Source organism: Kryptolebias marmoratus, linkage group LG15 (genome assembly GCF_001649575.2).
Source record: "Kryptolebias marmoratus isolate JLee-2015 linkage group LG15, ASM164957v2, whole genome shotgun sequence".
NCBI lineage: Eukaryota > Metazoa > Chordata > Actinopteri > Cyprinodontiformes > Rivulidae > Kryptolebias > Kryptolebias marmoratus.
The window spans coordinates 11,998,925-12,026,087 of NC_051444.1; the positions used below are offsets into that span (position 1 = coordinate 11,998,925).

Genomic DNA, 27,163 nt, shown 5'->3' on the forward strand with positions numbered 1-27,163 from the left:
AAGTGCTTCAGGGCCCGCGACTGAAAACAAATGTTGTTCCTTATCGACGTTTATGTTTACAACGGGTCGCTTTCACTATCAATCTTTGATGTTTTGCTATATTTGAAGGCGCTGTTTGATTGTTTTTTTTTTAATCAGCAGCTCTGTGCATTAAATTTATCCAGGCACTGTGGGTGTTCGCCTAAAAGGACTGCCTGATACCCAAACAACTCGCGTCTGAAACTCCTGAAGGTGAGAGCTGTGTGTGGTTCTGGAGCCAAGTTTTGTCGCATCATGCTTCCTCCTCGGCTAAGGCCTTTAGTTTTGTCGTTTTATCTTATGCTTTTCTTATTTTGACGGGTTAATGCATAGCAATGTCTGGTTGTGTCGATAAGTAAATTTCGTTTTTGTTCGCTAAGTTGCGAAATGCTCTCTGGCTGACATTTCACTGCTTCCTTAAATAACCGAGGCACGTTTTTTTAGTTATTCAGAGAAACCTCTTCTCTGCTGGCTGTTTACCATATTTAGCTAAAACAAAATGACATGTTACAGCCTGTTAGCTTGTTTGTATGTGGAGCTAACTCACACTTGAGCAAAGATAGCAAAGATGATAACAAAGTTAAAAAGTTGTTTAATTTTGTGCAATATTTCCAGTAGCTATGAGTTTATCAGGACATGTGAAAGAGCCAAACAGTTATCATGGTAAGAAATATGAATGCTATGATTTGCTTCGCCTGCCTCAGTCCTCACACTGGAAATTCAAGTTGTCCAGGTGTTGGAAGTCTGCTAAATGTCACATCTCTGCACAGGTGTATTTGGAAAGTGTTCTGCCTGTGAGCTGATGAACCCAGGGGATTTTTCTCCTATGGAAGGACGACACCAGGCCACAAAACAATGAAAGGTGACCATGCATGTAGTCGCTTCGTGTTTCTGAGGCTGCACGCTTCCTAAAAGCTTTTGGAGCTCGGCTCATTCTTGATTGTTCTGGCCATCGTTTAGGTGGACGTCGTCAAACAAGGAAAAGAGAACCCAAGGTGTCCAAAGAGGATGTCGTCACGAACAGTATCCCGTCTCCCGCTGCAGTGGAATCAGTTGTTGCTTCAAGCGATGATCTGTCTACTTCCATACAAAGCACACCAAGAAGAGGCAAGAGACAAAGTGGACGGATACGAAACGTCAGCCTGACTTCCACGCCGGTCCACAGCTCCGCCGCTGACCATGTGTCCAACATTTCACACCTGTCTCCTCAAATAAATGACTCGCAGCAGGAGCACACAGTTATCATCACTAAGCCAAAGGTGTGCTGAGAGGTTAAATTTATTTTTGTAGGGGAATTTCCAAACATGTAGAACCCACAGATTGTACATCCTCCATGCAAATGACCTTTTTCTGTTGTTGTAGATGTCGAAGGCAAATTCACCGCCCTCCAACTCAAAATCTCAAGGCAGAAGAAGGGCGACTTGTTCTTCTAAGCCAAGACAAGTTGCACAAGACGTAGCCAAGGAGCAAACCGAGCTTAACGGTGCTACAGTTAAGCGACAACGTGGGAGGCCACGGAAGGTCGAAACCGTAAACTTAAAAGACGAAACCACTGCTCAGTCGATCAAACGCTCAAGACCAAGATTTGAGCTGCAGAAGCTTGATGCATCAGAGCAAGGTGCAATCTTATACTTGACACTATTAAAAAAAAAAAAGTGAGATTTGTCTGCAATTTAGGACTCGTAGACCAGCTGACATTTTTAGACAAGTTGGGTAAACAAAGTCATCACCTCTAACTCTGTTATTGTGTTCCTGTCTTCTCCCCCATCTCCCAAAAAGATGAGTCTCTGCTGTCTTCAGATCTGTCTATAGAGCTGAGTCACTATGAAGAGCAGCTGCCCTGTTTGTCCTTTCAGAAAGATGAGAACAGTGATGAGGAGGAGGAGGAGGAACTACCAAGTTTCTTAATGCAGGATAAAAGTGAGAGAAAGTAGAAGGGCGCCAAACTAGATGGGTTTGTAGATTCTCTGTACTTTCGTTGTCTTAATGACTATTTTGTTGTTCAGAGCCTTCATCTATCACAGACGGAGCGTTTGTGTGGTGCAAATTCAGGAATTATCCATACTGGCCTGCATGGGTGAGTTTCAATATATATAGAAAAAGTAATACTAATAAAAAGGTCAAACATGTGAAATCTGTGATATTTTCTGTGCAGGTAAAAAGCGTGAACCGTAAACAAAAAAAAGCCAGCATCATTTTTGTAGACCATGCCTTCACAGGGATTCAGAGAAACAAAGGGTACGAACTGAGACGCGGCCGCTCTCACAGCTTTCGAGTGGATTCCTTTTTAATTGCGCATCAAAGATTAAGTCTCTTTGAGTTTGACTTTCACTTCCTGTTTGTGCTCTTATAGGTTTGCTCTGGCGTTGAAATCCATGAAGCCGTTCGACTGTGAGGAAGCAGATGAGTTGATGGTAGGAGCTTCTCATCCAGATGCAGATTTTTAATTGAATCCAGTGTTTTCCTGTCAGTAACTGTTTTTCTCAACGTATATATATTTTTTTTAATCACAGCGTAAAGCCAAAGAAACATATGACACTGCTGTTACATGGTCCTTGGAACTTATCGAGGACTACAGAATCCGGATTGGTTAGTAATCTTCATGCAGTACTTGATCAAACACAAACCAAAGACAGCACTGGTTGTCGCATGCAATTTTAATTAAAGACAAATGTTCTGTAGTTTGTTTGTTTTAATAGTGGTAGTAATCGTGGTGGTTTTTTTGTTTTGTTTTAAGCATGTGGCTCATTTTCCGGCTCCTTCATTGAGTATTTCAATCATGACATGAGTAAGTACCTTCATCACCATGAGACCGTCACATAACTGATGTTACACTTGTAGCTCTGCCTGTTGGTGACAGAAACGCTGCTGCTGCTCTTTAAATACTCCAGGCTACCCAGTGAGGAGGAAGTTTCCGCAGACGGCCTCCGAGAGACTAACTATAGCCACTGATACTATAATTGAGGACCTATGTGATGATCACAACGAGTATCGCCTCATTGAAAAGGAAGAAGATGTCTGCACGAGCACAAAGAGGCTGCTGCCTGACCGGACCCATGCAGCCCATAACCGTGCCAATGAGAAGCTCGTACATTTCATTGTCAAGCAGCGGATGGTGGAAGCCCACCTTCTGGTAAGGATTCGTTCTGGTTGCTGTGTTACTTTTGTAAGTGTAGGATTAGCAACATCTACGTTCACCTGTTTTTATCAGAAATGCTTCCCCGCGGAAACCGTTAATGCCTTCAGTAGTGATTTGACCTTTACACTTTGTGCTCTCTGATTAATGACTGCTTTTATAACTCGCTGTGGATTTATTGGCACAGTTTCCCGGTTTATCTTCAGTAAGTACCTCACTGAAATATAATTTCTTCCTCAACTCCCTGGTGTTTTTTTATAAATGTGCAACAACAAAATGTAACTGCTGTAGCTGAATCTTGGCTTTAAGTAGAAATGGGTAAATTCTGATTTGATTTAAGTTTTAGACACTTTTACTTATTTTTGTTGTAGCTAATGTTTCCAAGCCCCGCTTCACAACTACAGCATTCAACGGGAGTGTAGCGTTTGAAACAAAAAGGTTTTTTTTCAGCTCCTGCATGAACAGAGTATCCACAGCGGCTACGTGTCCCACTCAATGCGGCCGCGGTTTGTTCCTGCTGCAGCTACATACCGCATTGTCTGTTGTTTTATTTTTTTCACACATAAAGTTAGCATTGAGGAAGTGGTTCTCAGCAAAATGCTGTGTGACTGACATGATTAGCATTTGTTTATTTTCAAATTAGTCTTTTAACAGCGGCGTACATTTCTCTATGGTTACAGTGTGCAGAAAATGCTGCACAACTATACAAACACACAGCAACTAAGCAGCTCACATGACTAGTCAGGAGGAGGAACGTGCAGTCCGACGGCACTTCAACGGTTTATTCAAAGTAAAGGTTTGAAGTCCTTTGATACAGATCAGCTGCACAAACTATAAATAAACAAGATTTTCAGAGATAGCATGCTGGTCTGGTAAAGGTACTGATCTACAGTAGGCAATTACAGAGAGATGGTTTCCTGGTTTAAAAAAAAACACTTAAAGTCTGTAAAAAGTACTAAACTTACAAATGATTGACAGATACTTCAGGTAGGATTCATTTTAGCTTTCCATAAACTGAGTCTTAATGATGGTGAAAGCCTCTACACCTTTAAGCTTGTTTGTTTGTATTATTTTTTAATTAACTTTTTTCGTAATGACTTCTGGCAGTGTAATACTTTGAGTTGACTTTGCATGTAGCGCTGAAAACACGTGCATGAGAGCCATCAGTGTCCGAACACATCCCAGTGAGTCGCTCTGCTTGCAGGCTGTGATCGGTGGGCAGCAGCAGTCCAGATGGCTTCACGCTTTTCTGAGTGCCAAGCGGAGACGGGTGGTGAACACGTACCTGGAAGATGACCAGCAGCTGGACCAAGTCTACTGGTACCTGGACGAGCTCTACGCCACCACTGTGGCTAAGTCCCCATGCCTCGCTGAGGTGAAACAAATGGAGCGTGTCCCTTTTGTTCTGGATGTCCTTCTGCCTGAGGTGAGCAGAAAATAACGACTGTTATTTTGGACATTTGGACCCCCTTTTTTTTTTTTTTTTTTTATTCGCCAGTCCTAAGACGCCGTTCGTCAGTCTGTCTGTGGACAATTCTTTGTCTGAGTTCTAGGAATGATAAATCGCACAGCTGGACACCTCATGGGTCAAGGATGATCCCTGTTGATTTCACAGGGTCGAAGGTCAAAGTCGCACGTGACCCCTTTGTGTAAACCTTGTCTGTGCTCCAACTCTAGACGCGTGTATTCAGGATTACTCTGATATTTTTCTGATGGGCGTATTATGTAAAGTTGGTGGTACTCTTGCATTTTTATGTATTTATTTTTTTCTCCTTTACATTGTAAGGTTGTCTTTTTTTTACAGGCTATCATTTATGCCATTGCTGGGGTGGACAATGTTTCAGTGAAAAAGGCAGAAGAAAAGTACCTTAAAGGACGATGTATCAGTAACAGGTGAGTTTAATGAGTTAAACCTTTTAGACTGGGTGAGATATATATATTTTGTCTGTGTGGGGTGGGAGAGCTAAATGATGCTGAATATGATTTCTAATTGTTATTTTTTTTCTCCCTCAGAGAAAGGCAAGAGTTTGACTTGATGATAGAACGGCAAATGAAGAGGAAGCGGTGTCAGAATACAGCACTTGGGTTGAACTCAGACCCAATCAGTTAGCAGTCTTTTTGTTGTGTGTGTCTGTTGGTTTATATATTAATTTTTTTTATCAATAATGTCTCAACACCTGTGTGCTTTTGCAAAAAAAAACTAAATCCTAATTACGATTTTATTGTTTGCATCTTTGGGTTTTGAGTTAAGAAAATAGGAAATGAAATTTATTTCTCTTAAAATGTAATAACTGCCAAACTACCTAATTTTGATTTATAACTTGTCAGTGAATTAGATGACAAGTATTTCAATGTACTGCTTGTTTTTTAAAAATATATTTTTTAAATAAACAACTTTTGTTTTACATTAAAGAGTTTCACAGACATGAGTGATATCAAACGAAAGAGGAGACTCCTCAAGAAGCTGCCGCCCTCAAGTTCAGTGCCGTATTAAGTTTTTAACGAATGCCTTCATGTCTTCTTATTCTTCATCTTTTCACAAGTTTCATACAATTCAGCCTGATTGGGTTGGATGTGTTTTGCAGACTAAATTAAACAGCACTGTTGTGATCTTGTGTCACATACTGGAGCCCCATTCAGTCTGTAAATGTGTTTAAAAAAAAAAAGATGTTTGTGTCATTTTATACAGCACAGGTAAAATGTGTGTGCAAATCAAATAAACCTTTTGCATCGTAAAATGGAACAGGAGGTAACTTGTGTCCTTGTGAATATAATTATAAGTTGTAAAAAGTGATGACTGAGCATAATTATGTGAATTAAGTCTGTTAAGTAGAAAGAATTTCATACCCTGCAGCAGGGGTGTCCAATCCTGGTCCTCGAGGGCCACTATCCTGCATTCTTGATTTGTTTCCCTGCTCCAACACACCTGATTCAGTGGTTAAATCACCTCTTCATGTTCTGCAGAAGCCTGTTAATCACCCATTGATTCAAATCAGGTGTGTTGGAGCAGAAGAACAAGTAAAACATGCAGGATAGTGGCCCTCGAGGACCAGGATTGGACACCCCTGCCCTACAGTAAAAACAGACTGTTAAAGTGAAACAAAGAAATACAAAGAATTTCTACTTGAATGACAAAGCAATAAAAGTGTGATGAAGCCACACAAGATTCTCCTTTATTAGTCTAAAAGGTATAAAAACAAATGAAGAACAAAAACAATTTGTATTTATTTACTCGCGTACTTCAGATTAGAGATGCTCTTACAAGTTTTAGAACTGAGCTTTTCTCAGAGAAAGTGAAATTTAAATAAAGTAACATTTTTTAATTCATAAAGTTCTGTTTTCTCATATTAACTTTTTTTCCCCCTGCGATTATCAGTGTCTGATATTCAGATAATATGGAATTGCCTACGTTTCCTAAGTTACAAAAACCAACAGGCTCCAGTCAAATACCTTTTAGAACCAAATAAATGAATAAAGATGACAAGTTAAGGGAACACTGTTAGAAATTAAGTAATTTGAATTTGAAGTATTTGATTTACCAGGTTTGGTGAGCCTGCATCAATTAAAAACTGTTGTAAAGTGTTTACAACCTAATTATTTACTAGTTTAAAGAATGTAAACAGTTCATTAGGGCAGCCTTAATGTAAAGTCAGACCTAAATACCTTATAAAATTAAAAAGGTTTTCCAAAAGGCCCTTCCAAATATTGATGAAATCCATAAAAGTCTAAATTGGAGCAGGGTGTTATGCAGAGAAGTGCGCATCGCTCTGAGCTCTCACATATCGCTGAGGAAACGGATCGAAATATGACCAACGAGGCAACTTTCAAAAGTATTCGTAGTGTTATCAAGTTGCCTCGTTGGTCATATTTCAATCCGTTTCCTCAGCAATATGTGAGAGCTCAGAGCGATGCGCGTTCCCGTGACCGGGCACGCGTTTCTCGGCATGACACAAACTGAAGGGGGCGACAGTGAGCCTTTGCTGCGTCTAATGTGCAGAATTGAAGTCGGCAAAGAAGTTCGCGTAACACTTTCCCACCGTGAAAATGGCGCTTCGTGTTGTGGAAGCCTGAACTCGGAAAAAAAAGGACCTTTTCGTTCTTGCGAGCGCTCTGAAATCTCCCGAGGGCTCTTCGTATGGGGTGTAATCTGGAAAGGGTCGGATTATGACAGAGGAAGGAGAGGTTCTTCGGGAAAACCAAAGCGATAGTGGCTCTGAAGCCTTCATCATCCTCGGACAGGTAGTGTAACGTTGACAGCGGCACATTGCATCACGTTTCAGCGCAGCTAGTTCACGGCTAACTCGAGTCAGCGCTGCCTTGTTGCTGTACGAAATATCTAAATAAGATTAGGAATGTTACTTGGTTCATAGTCGGACTGACTCTGTAGCGCTAGCGGAGGCTACACGCTGTAGCCTGACGTTTGAGTTGTCCTAGCTAGCAACTGAATTAACACATTTGCCCTAAATACGAGTAAGCGTACTGTCGCCGATGACACGACACTTACAGTTAGGTGTTAATGCTGATACAGTGTCCCTAATGGCTGCCGAAGACGAATAACAAATGTGACGCTAGGTAGATTCGTGTTTTCTGGCTCAAAGTTAGCTGCGTTAGCAACGAACCCAAGCTTAGCTGGTCTTGCCCGACTTTGCTTTTGAAAGTAGTTGATAACTTTACTTGTGAGCTCTGTTGTGTATTTATCTTTGCGCACGTCTAATCGACTGGCGTGAATTCTTTGACTGAAGCAGCTGTTTGTTTTGGTTTTCTTTTAGCTAACGTTGGGTTATCTAGCTCAAATTTAACGGCGAAACTGAATAAACTAATCCTTCGTGACCTTGCATGCTAACTGTGTTAATGCTAAGGTAGCTGTTTGAAGAGTTGCAAGGTAGCCACGAATCTTTTTTTGTTTTAGTCCCAAATGACTAATATATTTGAAAGTGCAGCTAGGGTGGCTCACATTTCAGCAGTGTTAATTAAATTAATGTTAAATGAGCGAATAGTTAAATACTGAGCGCTATCTTAGCGGTTACCATAGCAGTTCGTTATGCTAATGTTTCTTCTAATAATAACGGTATGGTTCAGGTAACTTTCTGCAACATTTAAATGTTGCATAAATCTCTTATTACGCTTTTCATGGTTTCATTTAGGCGTTTTTCCCCCCTTCCCCCCTGCCTTGTGAGATATAATTTGAGATGACGTGAAGAGATGGTTCGCTAACTTTGCAAAAATGCTCTTTTTCGCCTGCTCATGTGCTGACACATCCGCACATTGACGAGTCGGTGAATGTGTCACGTCCCAGTTAAACTCATGGATTGACACGGTTTTGATGGTGAAAGTTGTGTGCCCACATGTCTGGTCTCGGTGCCAGCAGGCTTGTTGCGCGGGAGTTCACTTGAATCTGTTGTGTTTCCTCCGCTGGCCGCAGGGGGCAGTATTGTGTCAAATGTCTTGGGTGGCTTTTTTAAAAAACTTGACCCCATTTCTTAAAAGAAATAACTTTTATTTACTGTTCTCCTGCTGTATGTACTACGCTGCACAGTATGTTAAAATAAGCCAAGTGCTTGACTGTAATGGCTGAATTAAAAAGCAGGTATTGTTGTATTAGAGGTTTCACTCAGGAAGGGGGAATTTAGAATAAATGCTATTTCATACAAGTATCAGATCAGGAACTTCTAACTGTGGAGCTTTGGTAGCGGTTGCTGTAAGAGCTCACATGTGCTAACAGATGTGCAGCAGCATGAAGTGCTGATGAGAAGGCAAGCTCAGTTTCAAGCCCAGTTGTTAACAAACGGGCCAGAAACTGGGCCTGGTTCCTGACAGCCAGCAGCACAGCTGTTGTTTGTGAAAGAAAGAGCTCCCGTGAGCCCTGAAATTCAGCTAAACGCACAGCTTTTACTGTCTTCTAGATTTCACTTTTGGCTTGTGTGTTTGATTTTAATTTTATAAAAATACATTTGACTTAAGTAACAGGCCTTCTTGTTTTCTTTTTATTTACCCAGTGAACAATGCATAACCTGACTGCCCAAGTCACCAGCAGCCTGCTGCCCTTCTCAGGAGTCACTGTCGATGCTCTGGGGGAGGATGAGATCAGCCTGGACTGTGTCCTTCAGGGCAAATTCACTCTCGGTAAGTGTTTTTACTTTGTACTCCGGTTAAAAGAAAATAAAATGTTAATTTCCCTTTACTGTTGATGTTGGGAGAGAAACAGTGTTCAGTTATTTAGGTCTTAGTACTATGTAAATGCTTGCTGTTGATTTAAGAAGTAACATAAAAAAATTGCCAGGCTTCATTTTAAACTCTACAAATGGCTGCATGGCCTTAGTTTGTTCATAGGCTGAATAATTAATAAAATAACTTCTTTTTAACCTTTTTGTGTGCTCCACAAGGTCGTAGCGAGTTGGCTTGGCTGGCCTGTGGACCCCACCTGGAGGTTGTCCATGCAGTGACAGGAGAACGGCTGTCTGCGTACTGCTTTAGCGATGGAGGAGAGCACCCACCCAGAGTCCTCGCTGCCCGAGACTTCAGCTGGCTCAAACGGTCTGAACTCAGTTTCACCTGCTCTCTGTTTGTTTGTTCTTTAAATATTAGTTTGTAATTTTACATTTAAAGACAGAGTCTTTGACAGTTACTAATATTGGGTGATCAAGCTGAAGATGGCTGCAATCTCAAATGTGGTTTACTCACTGTTTAGTCTAGAATTGCTAGATCTTATGACAGATATTGTAGGAGACAACCAAGACCATCAGTCATTCACATTGTTATTGGCCATATATATAAATCTTAAATAATTTATTAAGCAATTCCTGGAACATTCAGTAGTCTAAAAGTATCTAATTTATAAAGGTTCTTATAATACAGTGTAAAAACAATTCTTTAATAATTAAGTAAACTGTATGTTCCTGGATAAAACATTGTATTTACTTTGTTTACATCCAAAGAGCTCGTGTTCTGCTTAATGATAAACCTGCAGAATTTGGGGTCAAATCAACAGTATTTCACTACTGACAGCAGAGTCACTGTAAGATTTTATCGAAAGTAAAAGCACAAGTTTTTAAAATATTAGCCCAAAAGCACTGATAGTAGGCAGATCAGGCAACACTCACACCAAGTCATCCAGAGCACAAATGGGTATGCCTGCCTTATTGTAAAATGATAAAAATGCAACAATTCATTCATGAAAACGCTGACAGGACAAACCATCATTTGTCCAGTTTTAATATTTAGTCTTAGCTCTCTGTTATTGTTAATGAGCGCAACTCTACAACTGTCTGAAATGTTGAGAGAAAATTAAAGCTTCTGTTTGTTTTTCTAGGTCCGGGTTGTTGATTGGTTTGGAAGAAGCAGAAGGCAGTGTGTTGTGTCTTTATGACCTGGGACTGTCGAGGGTGGTTAAAGCTGTGGTTATCCCAGGCAGGGTGAGGTGGCTCTTCAGTAATTATTTTTCTTTCCTTGCAGATGACAGACAGCAAAGGTTTATGCAATGTTGTGTTTATATATATATTTTTTTATGTTTGTATTACATTAACATTTTCTTTTTCAGTAGGCATTTAGGCAAAGAGTACAAACATAAATCATAAACTAGTGGCACAACAATCTTTGTCTTTCTCTATACTTTTTAATAAATATTTCATTAAATAAAAGTCATACAACGGTAAAGATGTAATTTCTCCTCTAATTTTTAAATCTTTGAGTTTGTTTTATTTATTAATTTTTTTATTTTGTCTTCTAGATCACAGCTATTGAGCCTCTGGTGAGTTATGGTGGAGCGAGCACTTCTACTCAGCACCTCCACCAGAGTTTGCGCTGGTTCTTTGGCGTTGCTACAGTAGTAACAGATCTCGGTCACGTTCTGCTTGTGGACCTCTGTCTCGATGATCTGTCCTGCAGCCAAAGTGAACAGGAGGCTTCAGGTAAGAAGCAGCTATAACACTTGGTGGGATTCTGTTTCTTGTTTGTTTTGGGTTTTTTTTTGTCACTTGTTTCTTACAAACTGTTTTCATAGTTTTAACAACGAGTCCTCTATTTTGCATTTGTTTGTGATCTGTTGTTGGGGCTTGAAGGTTTGTGAACCTTCCTTAAAAGTTTGATATTTCTTCATAACTGTAACTTGAATTATCTTTTTCATTGTAATCCTGTTTTGGGTCCTTCTCAGACCTTTCACTAACATCTGTTCTGACTTTACGTTCACTGAAAACATCTACAGAGAGCAGATGACTGCTGCAGTGTACTGTTTTACTCTTGTGGCGTTTTTGCAAGTTAAAATCTTTTTCTTTGACACTGAGCTCTGTGAAGTCACAACTCATAATAGGTGCCTTCATTTCTCTCATATCACATTTGTTAAGTAAATAAGCTTATTTACCTAAAAAGCTCCATATAAATGTGACTCTAGTAGCTCAGCCGTGGTAATGTCAGATTAATAATATAGTTTAGATGCATGAATGTAGTGTATTTTTTACAGAAACATCAGCAGACAAATGGTAAATAGACCGTACTTAAATAGTTCCTTTTACAACACAATCTGTGTCCCCATTTACCCATCCACACATTCATACAGCACTCTATTACATCTTTACAAAGCTAATCTTAATAAATTATTCAATAGAGACTAATCAGTGCTTTAGATTGCATTCATACACCAATACACACATCAGAGGCAGTGAGAGGTTCAGTGTGTTGTCCAGGGACACTTCGACTTGTGGCATATAGGTGGAATTAAACCTCCAACTATCATTGGAGGACGACTGCTCTAACCACTGAGCCACAGCCGCCCAGTTATAATTGATATCCGGTTGCAAAAACGTTTTAAGTACGCATTGAACTCACAGGTTTAAACTCTCAGTCAGAGGTGTCTACTTGTAATCGAGTCACACAAGACTGATATTAGTGCAAGGTCTGCCATAGTTTGTCACTCACTGTTAAATAATGTTGGATCAGTTATGATCAGAAGTTATTTCTTTGTCAGAGTTGATGTTTTAGATTTTCTGCAGAGACGGAAAAAAAATCTATAAGGTTCAAAATTTAGTCCAGTTGCTCTGTTTCAGCTCGAACCACATCTGTTAATGTTTGTGTTCGCAGATCTGCAGGTAGTGACTAAGTCTCCTGCAGACATCCCCCGGCTGCGAGAGGTTAGCACCAGACAGGGCCGACATCTTTGCCTCCAGCTGCACGGGCCCGGCGGTGTCGGCGTCACGGCTCTGCAGTACATCTCCAGAACCAACCAGCTGGCTGTAGGGTTTTCTGATGGATATTTACATCTGTGGAACATGAAAACTCTGAAGAAGGAGTGAGTCTTTGTTTTTGTTTTTTTTCCTTTTATTTTATTATTTTTTTTTATTTTAGTTGGGAAAATTGAGGGGTAAAAGCTTGAAAAGCATTTCTTTTGTAATATGGCTTCGTTACGATTTTCCCACTTGTTTTTCTTGGTCAGTCTGAAGGAAGTCATTCAGTTCATGAAGCACTAAATTACAACAAAAGTCATCTCACCGGGATTTTATTGTAATCCATTGGGGGGCCCAAAAGAAAATCTTTGGGAGCCACCGCTCTAAGACATTAAAAACGATTTGATCAAACAGTACTTTGAAGAACAAAGTTGATATTCTTGTATACTTTTAGATACTACTCACAGTTGGAGGGCGGCAGAGTGCCTGTGCACGCCTTCACCTTCCAGGAACCAGAGAATGACCCCAGGAACTGCTGCTACCTCTGGGCTGTTCAGTCTTCTCAGGACCTGTGAGTCTCACCTCTGATTTAACTTATCAGGATTCTACTTTTCTGCAAAGCGAGCACGCCTGTTTTGATACTTGTATTTTTCAGCTGAACGTGTTTTTCTAATTCTGCATCCTTTTGCTTCCACACAGTGAGGGTGATACGGTCAGCCTTCACCTGCTTCAGCTGGCCTTTAGTGAAAGGAAATGTCTGGCTTCTGGGAAAATCCTTTATGAGGTCTGTTATACTCTTTGTAGCAACTGGTATTTATTTTTTTAATATAATGTTTTGTTTACGTGTTATATTTCTTTGTTCTGCTCTTACACAGGGTCTAGAGTACTGCGAGGAGCGTTACAGCCAGGATTTAAGTGGCACAGCTTTCCCTCTGAGAGCCCAGACCACAAACACTCGCCTGCTAAGTTGCCAGACCATCGAGAAATTCAGACCCCACCCTGACAGGGATGACAATATGAATGAAGGTTAGACACCATCTGATGTTTCCTCCAGAGCGGGAATAAATTACAAGACTTCAGCATTTCTTGCACTGGATAACTATTCTGTTGTTTTGCTCAAAATATTTGATCTGTTGTTTCATAACCAGTTCCACCATCGCTCACTTTTCTTCTTTATCGTCTCACCATCCTTCCAGTTGCATCCCCAGACACCAGTTTATCCATCTTCAGCTGGCAAGTCAAGGCTTACGGTCAGGGAACTCCTTCTTCATACATTGGGGTTTTTGACATCAACCGTTGGTACCATGCCCAAATGCCAGACTCTTTAAGGTACAGTGAAGCTGGGTTTTAAATTGTAACCAGGTATTCCTGTTCATCCTGCTCACCTTTCTTTTTGCTGTCAGAAAAAGATGAATTGTACATGTTTGCAAAGCTGTTCATTGTTCCTAATGGCATTCATTTTGTGTTTTAGAAAATAACGTGCCCTTCTGTTGCACTTTAAAATGACCTTTATCCTGACATCTGATTGATTTTTGTTTTTCTGCATTTTTGCCAGAACTGGAGAGTCTCTTCAGAATTGTCCTTATTTGGCTGTTTGGTCTCTGGACCCAGTGGTGCAGATGGTTTCTCCCCACACCCTCCTCGACGTGGCTGTTCACGAGCGCAGCCTGAGCAGAGGTCTGCCCTTCACCTGCCCCCCACCAGAACAGTACTTTAATCCAACCACATACAACTTTGGTAGGTTTACACAATATTCATCTCAAGAGTTTAGTTTTGGAGTGATGGTAATAATGAAAGAAATTGAATTGTCTCTGGGGTTCATGTTTTTTTTATGCCTGCTTTTTATTTTATTTGTATAGTTAAATTATAAAATCACTAATACGGTTAAATGTCCTTCATGATTCAGATGCTACCTGCTTGCTCAACACTGGAGTTGTGCATTTAACCTGCTCTGGGCATCAAAAAGAGGCAAGTATAAACAATTACATTTCTTTGTGATTTATTCATTATAATGAGTGGCTGTGCAGCTGCCTGTAAATTTAGACAGCACATCATTCTGCTGCTTATATGTTAGCTTATTTTTTTACTTTATTTAAACAGAAATCACCTCTGGTGTGTTCTTGGTTTTAAATAAGTGTACAATAAGACAATGAGATTACTTTACTAATTCAGTCCTATTATTCAGACTGGCTCTAAGTGCAATTTAAAGAAATATTTATTTTTAATGACCAGGATTTTGTCTTTGTTGTTCAAACCAGACCTTAAGTTTTTTGAAGAAAGCTGCTCCTTGTTCGAGTGACGTCATCTCCACGAGCTACTCTCACTGCCTCACATCTGGCCTCCTCTCCTCCCGGCTGACCGACACTCAGGCCTCCAGCCTCTCTCAGGTACCTCCTTCTGCTTCAGACTCACTGATCGCCTTTCTAAAAGCTTCAAGCTGAATTATTGACGATTTTAATACAAAACTCCTTCAAATCTTTTCATTAACATAAATTCTTTCAAAATAAGAGGCTGTTCTTACGATTTTATTAACGAGCTACTTTTATTTAAAACCTTTGCAGTCAGCCTTATTGAACATCTACATTTCATATCAAATTATTTCAAATATATTTTTGTTACAGCAGCTACTGTAGTTTGTCTGAGAGTGTTTTAAATAACTTTACTGATAGAAGTTACTTCGTCTGTCACAAGGCATAGAAAGAAAGTTAAACGTTTATTATTTTATTCTTAAATTTTTAATGCAACTTGTTCTTCAGGAAGAGCAGCTCGATGCCATCTTGTCAACAGCTGTTGAGACCAGTTCTTTGGGTTTGATCACCGGTTGTATCAAACAGTGGACTGCAGAAGGTAAAGAAGCCATGATCATAATAATTACTCAACAAACTTATTGCACATTTGTTCAAAATAAAGTGGTAAAGATAACATTTATAGTTTAAAATTTGAAAGTCTTGTTTGTGCAGGAACCTCTATATCTGTAGCTTTTCTGCTTTTGTTCCAAATTCAAATTGTTGTCACTCTTATTTGTTTGTTTTGTTTTGTTTTTTCTAACAGAACAACCAGGTTCTGCACTGAACCTGCGGTACATCCTGGATTGGGCTTGGAACAAAGTAGTCCAGACCAAGGAGGAACTGGATGGCATCTGTATGTTTTTATGTTTAGTTAAAGTTTTGCTTCTCATTTTTCTTAGATTCATAGTTATGTTTTTAAAGCAACATAAAGTTTGTTTTATCACCACATTAGTAATCTTAATAAATGTTTATACATTTTAGTATTTTTCCTGTAACTGAACATCTGTTCTAACCTCTTCTACATCCTGTGAAAATATCTAATTTAAAACAGATTATATCAGATATGTTTGGACGACCTGTTTTGGGAGGTTTTCAGGCCTTTGACCACTCAGACTATCTAGTACCTTTAAACACACGAGCGTTGTCAGTATCTTGTTCCTATTAATGGGATTTCACCTGTGTGTGTTTATGTTTAGCACATGTTTCTCTGTGTGTTGCTCTCCAGGTGCTCCGCTGTTTGACAGCTCCTCCAACTTCACAGACCCTCAGACGCTGCAGCTGCTGCAGCACAGTCAGAGGCTCCTCAGTAACCTCAGCGCCATCTTCCACTGCCTGCTCAGTGAAGCTCAGGAGCTCACACAGAAAGGTACCGTGTCCACACAGATGCAAACGTAGTGTTGTTTTAGCCGAGGTGTTGAGTTCCTTACTACTGAGTGATAAAATAGTGTCTTTTGATTTACTGTCTAGTAATTTATTTTAAGGTATAACTGATCAGTTTTGGATTTGTTCTCGTTTTGTAGGTCTGGCAGGTCTGATGAACAAGAACATGGTGTCCAGTCTGATTTCCAAGTACGCTCAGGTGGTTCTGTGGTTCTGCCGCACAGGCTTACTCCCAGAGGGGTCAGGTAAAGTGATGCTTACACAGACAATCAGTGGAGAAAATTATCTGAAAGGTATTCTTTTGTAAAATATTAATAATTCATTAAGTTTGTGAAGAAACAACTTAAAGGATATTGCATCAGCCACTTTCTGTATGGTATAAAGAATTACAACTAACTCAACTCGTTATGATTTAATACTTAAATTAAAATAAAGAGGTAAAGTCTCATGATTTTGCAGGTGGGATTATAAACAAGTTGCTGTATACGTCATCAGTTTTTAAGAGCATGGTGGTAAATTCTTGCATCATCCCTGAACTCAGTTTTACTTTTCTTCTCTGCCCCTCACTGATCCCCCCCACACACACACACCACCACCACCAGATGAAGATGCTCTCCAGATTTCCAGGCCTTTCTACACACACTCAGTCATCAGCAACTATTACACCATGCGCAGAGAAGAGTTGAACAGGTTGGCCAAGTAAGTGGAGAATTCAGTTTACCCTGTTGTATGGTTTTTTTTTGCTTTTTTTAATTTTTGGTGATCTAAGTTGATCTCATGCTGATATTCTCCTGTCGTGTTCTCAGGAGTAAGTGGTGTGCAGACTGCCTCATGATTGACGGCTTGGTTGGTCATTGTGGTGAACGCTTGACCAATCTATGGAAAAGGGACGAGGGTGGAACAGGACATTACCCACCACCTACATTGCATGTAAGAACATAACGTTTGTGTATTTGAATTCATTTCTTGTGTTCCATTCAATGTTATATTTTTTTTTATTTGGTGTTTTTACAAAGACTGATTTTAATTCTACATCTGTAATCCTCAGGCTTTGCTCGACATCTATCTACTGGACAACATCGATGAAGCTGTCAAACATGCGATTGTATCCTTTGACTCATACTTGCTTGTTTGCTGCATCCATCAGCCTCAGTATTTATTTATTTTGTTGTTGTTTTAACATGAATTCATTTGGATCCTTGACATGTGGCTCCAGGTGATTTACCTGCTGCTGGATGTCATGTACTCCTTCCCTAATAAAGACGGAGCATCAGTGGAGTCTTTCCCCACAGCTTTTGCCATCCCTACTGGACTGGTCAAATTAGTGCAAGGCCTCTGGCTGCTGGATCATAATGACCATCAGGTGAACACTGACACAGCTCTCAGGCCTATCATTTAGTTGTCTTGTAGAACAGATAGACAGATATTTATTGACAACGAGACGACAGACTTCCTGTGACTTTCAGCGTCTTTTTTTGTTTTAGTTTTTATCACATTATTTTTTTCTTTTATAAACTTGGTGAAATTTATTTACACAAACAGCTGTCCAGTTGCAATCTCCTGCTGCTTGTGTTGACTTTCCTGCTGACATATTTAATGACAAATCTGCATTTAATTATTGCTGATTTATAACTGTTGAAGCCACATCATTCATAATTGCTTCATTATAATGCACTTCTGTTAGATAGTAAAGTTTTAATGGGTTTTTTTTTGTGTGTGTGTCCTCATCAGAGTTCTTTCGAGCTGCTCTTGCATCCAGCTGCTTTTCAGTTTTATTTTGAGTGGCAGCATGAGCGTGTCCTACAGGCTCTGATGTGCCAGGGGCAGCAGTCGGTGGCGCTTCGGTACTTTCATGTTACGAAGCCCCCGATTACCTCCACCTCCCAGGCCAAGCTTTGTCTGTCTGTGCTGCTATACAACAGGTGAGTTCAGTGGTAGAGCATTCCCTGTGTAAAAACAGGAGTTCAATTTTATTATGACCAAGTGCGCTCCTCTTCTAGGTGTCTTATTGAGGCGTGGTGCTTACTTCGGCAGCACTCTAATCGTCTGAACATTGTGGAGCTGCTGGGCTTCCTGTATGAAAGCTGCCAGGAGCTGAACCTCATCAAAGAGCTGCTCAAACTGCCCCTGGGCCTCAATGAACAGGTAAACAGGCAGGCGGAGAAACTTTTAGGTTGGGAGGTGATTCTATCGTTAAACCTTCATGTTTGCCTGAAAGTTTTTATTGTTTTTGTTGTTTAAACTTTTTTTAAGCCATTGTTGATGCCCTAACCTGGGGATTTTGTTTGGTTTTCAGGAATGTTTAGAGAAGTTTCTTCAAGGTACTGGAGGTCTGCAAAACCGAGAACTTCTAATGGTTCATTACCTTCAGCAAGCCAACTACATTCCTGCTCTGCAGCTCAACCACAACCTCAAAGTGAACCTGGTGGTATGTATGGAAACATAAACACATTATTATAACCTGGGTCAGAATCGTTTGGCATTTTTGATTAGTTTTTATTATTCAGAATCAAACACACAATAAATTGTGTTCGGTTTTGTTCTGTAATCTTTGAAAATCGTTCCACCATAAACTTACGTTGGAGAGATTTTTCAGTTTGGAACTACACTCTTTTCTCCCTAGAATGAGCGAGACCCGAAGCTTAAAGAACGATTCAACACCAGAAACTCTATATTGGATCAGTACGGGAAGGTTTTGCCCAGAGTGCAGAGAAAACTGGCAATGGAGAAAGCCAAGCCCTACCAGCATCCCCACACCATCCACAGAGAGGGTAAGGAGCAACACAACTTCCGTTCACATCTGTAAAACATGCTTTCACAGCAGTATTCTTAAATAGTTTGCTCAGTTAATTTCAGCTTTGTCTGTTTTAATTTTCTCTAAACATCTTGGTTTCAGTTTCTCGGCCCCAGCCACTGTCGACCATCACAAAGCGCCCTGCCAACGAGAAGGTGATGTCCAGAGCTGGATTCATCAACAATGTCCTCGCCAAGATCGAGGAAGTGTGGTTGGGCAAAGAAGCCACACCGCATTCTTCGCCAGCCAGGATGTGAGAATCCAGGACTCAAATAGCTCCATGCAGTAATGTTTTTTTTTTCAAAGTATTGATGTATTTAATTTTTTTCTCAATATTTTGTCCCCCAGCACAAGGGCAGCTGAAGTTCAGAGCTCCAGTCCTAAGAGCCCCGCCCAGACTTTACCTGATCCCTTCCTTGGAACTCCGATCAGCATGACGTCCAAACGAAAGTCAAGGTACTCTCAGAAGACTTTCAGTAAAAGTGAAGCGTGGCTTACTCTAATAATCCAGGAAACAATCCTTTAACTATTTATCCCATACTATGTTTATTGACTCTAATCTAAATGCTTTATTCCTGATCTCCAACCAATACAGAAATACTTAAATATTTTGTGTATTGCTGTGCTTTGCTAAGACAGCCTCTCTAAATGATGACACTTCTCCTTCTTCCTTTTTGATGTGACTCAGGCTGATTGATCTGGTGGTCCATCCCTCCTGTCACACTCCTCGCCCTCTTCTCAGCCCCCCCAGGCCTCCCAGCTCTTGGGTTTCTCCAAAAAGCATCAGCAAAGCGCCTGAACTCAGTTTGCTACAAACACCGCAGGTTGTCAAAGTGAGTACACAAACATAGACTGTGAAAATTTTCCTCAGATGTCTAAAAAATATATGTTTGATCAACATTTAAATTGAAAATAAAACTTAGTAGTACTCTGTTACTTATAATTTTTCCCCCACCCCTCCCAGCGAGCTCGGGCCCTGGCTGCTTCTGGCGCCGTCTTTTCAGGTTTCACTCCTCAGTCCATTCTTCGCAGCAGCCTGAGACCCACACCTGTTGCCACGCCTTCTGCCTCTCCAGGACGCTCCATCACCCCCCCACTCCGCAGCAAGGAGAGCAGGATCACCTTTATTGAAGACGCAGAGGCCCCTGAAACGGAAAAGGCGGTACGATGGACTAACGGGGTAAGACCCAGCACGCAGGAGATGTTGGGTGGCATTTCTTGTGGGTTATGATTTTATCGCCCTAAATAAAAATGGTCTCAAATTGTTTTTTAAGATGGCAGCAGACAGTGAGATAAGCCAGCTGAACAGAGGCTCCACAACGTCCAAAGTTGCACATAAGACTTGGTCTTCACAGCCAGCTGTAGAAGAAGGAGACGAGGAAGAGCAACTTCCTCGGGTAAAATTCTTGCCTCCAGAAGGTGGAGTTTCATCACCACAGCTTAAATGCTCCGAGAGTGACTCATCCTTTGCCCATGAAGTGGCTGCAGAAACAAGCCCATCAGATGCAGCACGGGTGCATCTCAGTCTGAGCTTTGACACCAGCCAGGCATCTATTCGGTCAACAGACACAACTCTGGAGTACTACGATGCCCCTCTCTCAGAAGATCACAGAGGAGTGCACGGACACACAGGTACAGACGACGACGACGATGATGTGGTGACAGTGAACATCAAGCCTGTGCCTGAAATGGAAGAGCCAGAAGAAAATCCTGATGCAGCCAATGAACAAAAGCTTCAGCTTCTTTCAGAGGATGATGAAAAGGAAGAAGAGGTAGGTAAGAAAAACAGACCTGAGGAAGCGATGGAGAGCGGTTCTGATCTGGAGGCAAACAATCAAGAAAAGGAACAAGATCAGAATATTGTATCAAAGAGTGAACAAAAAGATCTTTCAGCTGTTGACCAAGAAGAGTCATTTCACCATGAAGGTGGGTCTCTGATGTGAAAGATGTACAAGTCTGAACCAACATGCTTGGATGTGAAATAACATTTTTACCTTGCTACACTCTAACTAGTATTTTGATATACTTTGTATGCTGGCAGTTGGTAACCAGATAACTAGGAGCTCAGACTCTGAGGTCAAATCTGAAGACCTTCCAGCAAAAGATGAAGGATTGAAAGTCCAGCCGGAGGCCACTGGATCGCTCGAGTTGAGTATCGAGGAGCCTAAACCAGCTGGAGAAGCTGAAACTGTTCTGGATCTGGAGCAATCAACAGGTTTGTTTGTTTGTTTTTATTTATTTATTGCCATAATTGTTAAATGAACATGTGTGCTGTTAGTGAAAACTGTCACACGGTAATAAGTTGTTTTTGTTTGCTTTCAGATCTGACAGAGTTTGTCCAGCAGCACCTGTTTGGTGGTGATCTGTCTCCTCCACTCAGCCGCTCAGCGATCCACAATGCATCCCTGAACCAGACTTCCTTCAACAGGTGTGGGCATCTTTCTGTTTTCAAAGCTAAAACTATTCATTTTCTCTTGAGCTGTAGCCACGTTTTACCTGAAGTTTGTACGTTTTGAGATGTTAACATGAACAGAAATAATCTTTAGACCTTTTTGTCTCGTTGAACCATTTGGTTTATATTCAGCAAACGTTTCTGATTATTTGTCAGTGAGTCGTCATGACGTTGTAGTTCTGCAGGCCTGGTGACTCTTTAGAGTTACAAAGATGTTTAATAAGTTTATCGAGTTAAAAATAGCTGTCTCTCTCATCCAGTGAGCCATTAGAGGAGGTTGAAGAGGAGGACCAGGCCGCTGTTGAAGATCCGTCCATGTTTGCCACCAAAACGTCTGCTTCTGTGACGTCCTCTGAGCCAACGGGTACCGACTCCCACTGTGAGGAAGATTACAAACTCACATAAACAGCAGTTCTGGCAATGTTTGCAGCATTTTCCTCAAACTTTCTCCTTTTCCTGTTTGTGCTTGTAGCTGTTGTGAGTGTCAATGATAGTGACGATCTGTCAAGTCCTGCGTCTGAGGAGGAGGAGGAGGAGGAGGAGGAGGAGGAAGAAGAAGATGATGATGATGAAGAAGAGTCTGATCAGGAAGAGGATGAGGAGGAAGAGGAGGACTCTGGCAGTGAGGTGGAGATCATTGAGGAAGTCCAGGGTAATGGGACGCTGCCTCCCCTCCAACCAAGTTCAGCCTTTGTACAGCAGGAACACGCACACTTCCTGTCGGAGCAGGAAGCAGCTGAGTTCTCTCTGATCACAGCCGGTGCAGAGATGAAGGTAACTACTGCAGACCTGCAACTAGTAGACTCTTTACTTGTTAAGGGAAACTAATTTATTTCATATGATGTAGTAATTTAACCAACTGTAGATTATTTAAATATTTTGTGCTAATATTTTTTGCCTCTTCACAGATGGTAGAAGACGACATGGAGGGCGAGGTGGTGATGGTCAGACTCGGTTCAGATGACAGAGGCATGGATCCAGATGAGATTGTCGAGCAGGGATCGGCGTTCATGGAGCTCAAATCTTCCACCACTCTTCTGGTGCCCGTGGAGCTTGTGGAAGGGCAGTCTGGCCTGACGCACGTTGCTCAGATGGATCTTCCTGAGCTTCAGCCAGCTGTTGTGGCAGATGAGCAGCAGTCCGACTCTCACAGCAGCTTCACTCTGATGCTGAATATGGATGAGTACGAGGTTAAAGAGGCGACCCTGCCAATTGAGAACAATGTACTGTCGTCTGACACGTCCCTCCAGTCTCATGTGGAAAATGTTTTGGCCAAACCTGACTTTATTTCCTTGGACACAGACAACATGGACACTTCGGTGTCTGAAATTTCACAAGAGGAAGACGTGAAAGAGGTGGAGAACTTGGATGGAAATAATGTTGATGGATTGAGAGAGCATGAGCTCCAAACTGAAGATCCTGCAGCCAAGCTGGAGGCAGAAGATGCTGGAGAACTGAAATATCAACAGTTTATGTTGCTTCAAGATCACCAATCTGCTTCTCTTTCATTTTCTGTGCCATCTACAGCTGAGGAGCTTCTTACAGCTGTGAACGACAAAGACTCTGTGGCAAAAACGAAGTCTGTTGAGGAAATTGTTGAGGAGAGTAAACCAGTATTTGCTAAAGAAGAGCAGAAACCTCAGGGGAATGGGCCTGTTAGTACCAGCACAGAAACTGAAAAAGATGAGTCTGCTGTAGAGAGGAAGGTGCACGACCGTGAAGCATCAGTGGAGACAGAATCTGACTCAGAGGAGAATGCAGAAGAAGGATCAAGGAGAACGAAGAATAAAGTGGAGCAAGTTTTAATCTCAGAAAGCCATCCAGACAAACAGTCGGTACCACAGACCCCCACCTCCCAGAGAAAGAAACCACCTCCCACTCCAACACGGAGGATGACGAGAGGGAGGACCGTTACCTTCATCTCCACACTACCTGAGGTAGCAGATGAGCCGGAGGAGGACGAGAATGCCAAAACAAGCAGTCTGGTTCCTGTCTCACCTAGTCGCACCTTAAGGAAAGGTAAGCAGGGTAAAGACACCAAAGCCCAAAACAGCCCACTTCGAAGAAGTACCCGCAACGCTCATCCAGATCCTCCGAAAGACGAGGTTGATGCAATGAATGATACCTCGGTTGCCTCAACCTCCAAGACCTGTTCTCCAGTTCGGCGTTCACAGAGAGCCACTGCAACACGAACGAGCCAGAGGCTGCTGGACGGCAGCAAGGAGAAGTCTGCAGCCACAGAGGCTGAAACGGAAGGGAACGACCAACAGGATGAGACCGTGAATAAAAAGGTTGCTCGAAGAACAAGCTCCAAGACTCCAACCCCTTCCAAACGCAGGATGACTCAGGTAAACACTCCCAAGAGATCAAGCCGAAAGACGGTGAGCAGCAGTGAGGTGGAGTCGACGCCGCTGAAAATGGTCAAAGAGAACGGACCAGAGGAGTCTGTCGCCCCGTCTGTGAAACGGAACTTCAGGAGGACGAAATTTGAGGCACTTCCGTCCATGGAAGAGGAGCAAGAGCAACCTTCGAGTCCTGAGAGGCCAACTCGACAGTCCAGCCGGGTTACCCTAAATCTGTATCCTCAAGTAAGGATTCATTCAGTCTTAATTCACACTGGGGGGGAAAAATAAAACTAAATGTTTAACATCAGTTATTTAATGTTCAGGATCACCGGCTGAGGTTTTAACCCATATCTAGATGTATTTTTAGACATAAAAATGTAGATTTTTCATTTATACGTTTCCTCCCTGGTTGTCCTGCATGCCTCACACCATGTCCCATATAACATTTAACATCTCTAGGTGAAACTGGTTCCTGTATCCTTTCCTCAGAGCAACAGGAAGGCGAGAAAAGAAACCATTCCAGAAAACATTGGAGGAAGTGAAAAACTCCCCGCGCCCGAGCCTAACAAGAACGCTAGTCAGCCAAGTTCCCGTCGCACAACTAGAAGCAAACTTTGGGATCACCCTGTCGAAGATCTCCCCTTGCTGGACTCGCCGCTGGAGGTGGATTCTGAAACCCCCGTGGCGGACGCCCTCATCAAGAGGCTCCAGGATGAGGAAGAGAAACAGGACGGTACGAACACGCAGTTTCATGTATCAGATCTGCTTGGGTTTGAACAGCATATTTATGTATTTAATCTGGATGTTTTTTAGGTAAAAGCTACAAAATCAGAACTCATGTGTGGATGTAGATGCAGACATATTTGACCAGTCACAGAAACGACTTAAAACTGACCTCAGTTTCACATCCTTATGATCAGGGGCTCCATCTTTTTGTCAAGGCCAGTTTCGTTAATTAGGTTTTTTTTTTTTGTTTTTTTTTAAATAATTCTGCTTAATGTTTTGTCAGTTTCAAGTAATTTCAGTGACCAATGTGGGTTTTTCTTCCTCTAACAGACGAGTCCAAACACATTTATCTGCATCTCTCAAGCATGGATGCTGTTCAGATTCAAGCTACCAAATAAAAACATGTTCCTGGGTGCCATTTTCTCTTTTTCAATCTTTTGACTGCAGGTGGCGCCACAACAACGCTGGCGAGAAGCAGGAAGAGGAATACGAAGTTATCAGTGGAGCAGGTTTCAGCTCAGCCTGCCGCTCCCGAACCTGACGAAGACGAGGCCAATCCAGACGAGCACTCGTACGTCTACTCGCCCTCGCGACCACGGCGAACAAGAGGTGAGCTCATTACTAATGGCTCCATATTCCTCTGTCTGTCTCTGGTGGGTTGAATAACCTCTTGTCTCTGTTTGTCTCTGTGTCTCAGCTCACAGAGCCGTGTCTCCTGGCCCCAGTGAGGAGCCAGCAGCTCCCGTCACACGCAGCAGGTCCAGGGTGAAAGATGTTGACCCTCAGGTAGGATTTCCTGTTTCTAATATAGCCCTGCAGCTAACTTCGTTCACACGAAGACCACTGCAGGAATAATTATATTCATAAAATCGATGGCAGTGCAGCGATTGGAGTCATTTGGTGCTCAGTTCAGAGCATTTTATTTGTATCTTTTTTGTTTTTCTGAAGAAATAAATCAAGAATAGTGTTTTATTTCAAAAGAGATATGATTAAATCACTTTTCTGTTCCTTCAGGATAAAAGTCCTTCAGAAGAGGATCACATAGAAGTGGAGAAAGCAAGAAGTGTTTCCAAAGCCAGAAAAACAAGCAAACGAACAGCAAAGTAAGAATTCAGAGTAAAATAAAGCATCTCACACTAAAGCCTGGCTGGAAAGTTTACAAACTGGACAATTTTTTTTTTTTCTTTAGATGACAAAATGTAAAAAAAAAATCTGTCAGTTTGTGTTGTGCTCATCATTTTTCGCCCTGTTTTATCTTCAGATCCAGAGTTGTTCCCGAGTCGCTGCCCATGGCGGAGGTGGACCTGATCTCCCCTCTGCCCAGTCCGGCCGATCCGCTCCCACGAGCTCTGAAGAGAATCAAAGAAGGCCCGGCCCCGGCCCTGGCCACCAGCAGGAACCTTCGACACAAACGCGTTATGGACACGGTTTTTAAAAAGCCCGTCACCCGGAGAACAAAACTGTAAAGGATGTCGGTGGCGGTTACAACCAGGGAACCTCAGCCAGCCACCTGAAGATGAAGACTGGAACCAGATCGGTCGCGAGCTTGTTAAATAAAAATGGATGCCTGAACTGATGATGGTTCTGTCTTCGGATGCCTCCCAGCGCTGCAATTTGTATATCACTTTTCCTGTTGAACTCAAATAGAGGCCGTGTCGGCAGCGGGATAATATATTTTTGGGACAAAAACACACGGGAACCGCAGTGTTTATTTTTACAGTTTACATTTCCCTCTCATAATAACTTGATTTTACTTGATATTGTGTTTGTGACCATTTTGTGTTGGACTTTCTGTGGCTCTCTTCAGCTGGGCACAAAATGGCACAAGGAAAAAAACAACAACAACCAATCATTGTGGGTTATTAGTGGCTCCCGGTAATAAAAATCAAAGACTGAGCTGAACTTTCCTCACGCAGAGGTTTTATTTACATTTTCTTTAAGGTTTCCTCTTGATGTTGCCGATTACTTTTAAAAATTCAAGGCCTGCTGGGGTTTTTTTTTCTCTATATAAGGAGAAAAAAAACAAGCAACTGAGTAGTGGAGATGAATTTCTACTGCTAGATTTGTATATAGTTCTTTGCTATGTTCCAAATAAAGTTAATAAATAAGTTCTAAAAAAAAAAGATGTTTATTTTGAATTGTCTCTTGAATGCATTTGACCATCTTATCGGATTGCCTTCGCCATAGTCTTAAGATTGAATTAGATTTGAAGGATTTTGTGTGGAGTTTGGCGTTTTGCTGTCCTCAGATTCCTGGTGTTTTACATCAGGGGGGGGATGTTCATCATTAAAAATGGGGACTGGGGGGAGAAAGTGTCAGCAATATGCAAATGTGAGCGTTAATTTGGGACGTGTTAAAAGGATTGTTGAATTTCTGATGACGAACCTCTGATGAAGACTATTTTCTGACGAATGTATGTAGAATGTCTTATTTTTATGACTGCTCTTTGATAAAAACGAGAAAGCCTTTGAAACCTCTGCTTCTTGCCTTTTGACTGATTGTCTCGGTTGTCGTTCCTGACTGTGTTGGTGTTTTTTTTTTTTCTTTTATTTTTTTATCTGGGTTCTGTTCGGGGTGTGCAGCCAAGCGCACCGAACTTCAGCCTCTTCCAGCTTGAAACATGTAAAGTTTGATTTGAGGGAAGAAGAAAAAAAAAAAGCCACTCGGTGTTTGGATGTCACTCTGCCAGGGATCTGTGTCTCTTTTATAATTTATAGATCTTGATGAGGTGAAAGTGAAACCTGCCTCCACTCTCCCACTTCTCCAACAAAGAAGAATATCTCTAAATACTGATTATAGTTCATTTTTATCAACCAGTATCCATCTCCCTGCTCCACTGATTTAAACATATAGCTGAGTTTTCTCTGCT

At 41.6% G+C, this 27,163-nt stretch overlaps 2 protein-coding genes across 3 annotated transcripts; both read left to right on the plus strand.

Moving 5' to 3' along the window:
- On the plus strand, positions 1-5,860 carry si:dkey-127k13.1 (PWWP domain-containing DNA repair factor 3A). Its single transcript, XM_017418644.3, has 14 exons — positions 1-231; positions 789-880; positions 979-1,277; positions 1,381-1,636; positions 1,798-1,938; positions 2,025-2,095; positions 2,174-2,256; positions 2,372-2,432; positions 2,532-2,607; positions 2,756-2,806; positions 2,910-3,151; positions 4,359-4,580; positions 4,959-5,047; positions 5,168-5,860. The coding sequence occupies exons 2-14, from the start codon at positions 874-876 to the stop codon at positions 5,262-5,264; spliced, it is 1,695 nt and encodes a 564-aa protein (XP_017274133.1). The 5' UTR covers positions 1-231; positions 789-873; the 3' UTR covers positions 5,265-5,860.
- A 1,306-nt stretch (positions 5,861-7,166) lies between these two features.
- Positions 7,167-26,767, plus strand: ahctf1 (AT hook containing transcription factor 1). Of its 2 annotated transcripts, none has more exons than XM_017418761.3 (40): positions 7,167-7,393; positions 9,151-9,277; positions 9,538-9,688; positions 10,464-10,566; positions 10,881-11,061; positions 12,227-12,434; positions 12,764-12,880; positions 13,009-13,093; positions 13,185-13,335; positions 13,506-13,638; positions 13,865-14,046; positions 14,216-14,277; positions 14,568-14,696; positions 15,066-15,156; positions 15,361-15,450; positions 15,823-15,963; positions 16,118-16,222; positions 16,580-16,676; positions 16,784-16,907; positions 17,026-17,082; positions 17,194-17,340; positions 17,709-17,899; positions 17,978-18,122; positions 18,274-18,405; positions 18,601-18,748; positions 18,874-19,024; positions 19,120-19,227; positions 19,460-19,604; positions 19,736-19,951; positions 20,046-20,697; positions 20,813-20,986; positions 21,094-21,199; positions 21,484-21,602; positions 21,696-21,997; positions 22,132-23,811; positions 24,028-24,301; positions 24,742-24,903; positions 24,992-25,080; positions 25,309-25,397; positions 25,556-26,767. In XM_017418761.3, the coding sequence occupies exons 2-40, from the start codon at positions 9,157-9,159 to the stop codon at positions 25,758-25,760; spliced, it is 7,563 nt and encodes a 2,520-aa protein (XP_017274250.1). In that variant the 5' UTR covers positions 7,167-7,393; positions 9,151-9,156; the 3' UTR covers positions 25,761-26,767. The 2 variants fall into 2 exon arrangements, with proteins under 2 accessions (XP_017274250.1, XP_017274251.1); XM_017418762.3 differs by having other exon boundaries at positions 24,058-24,301.
- Positions 26,768-27,163: the final 396 nt, after the last annotated feature.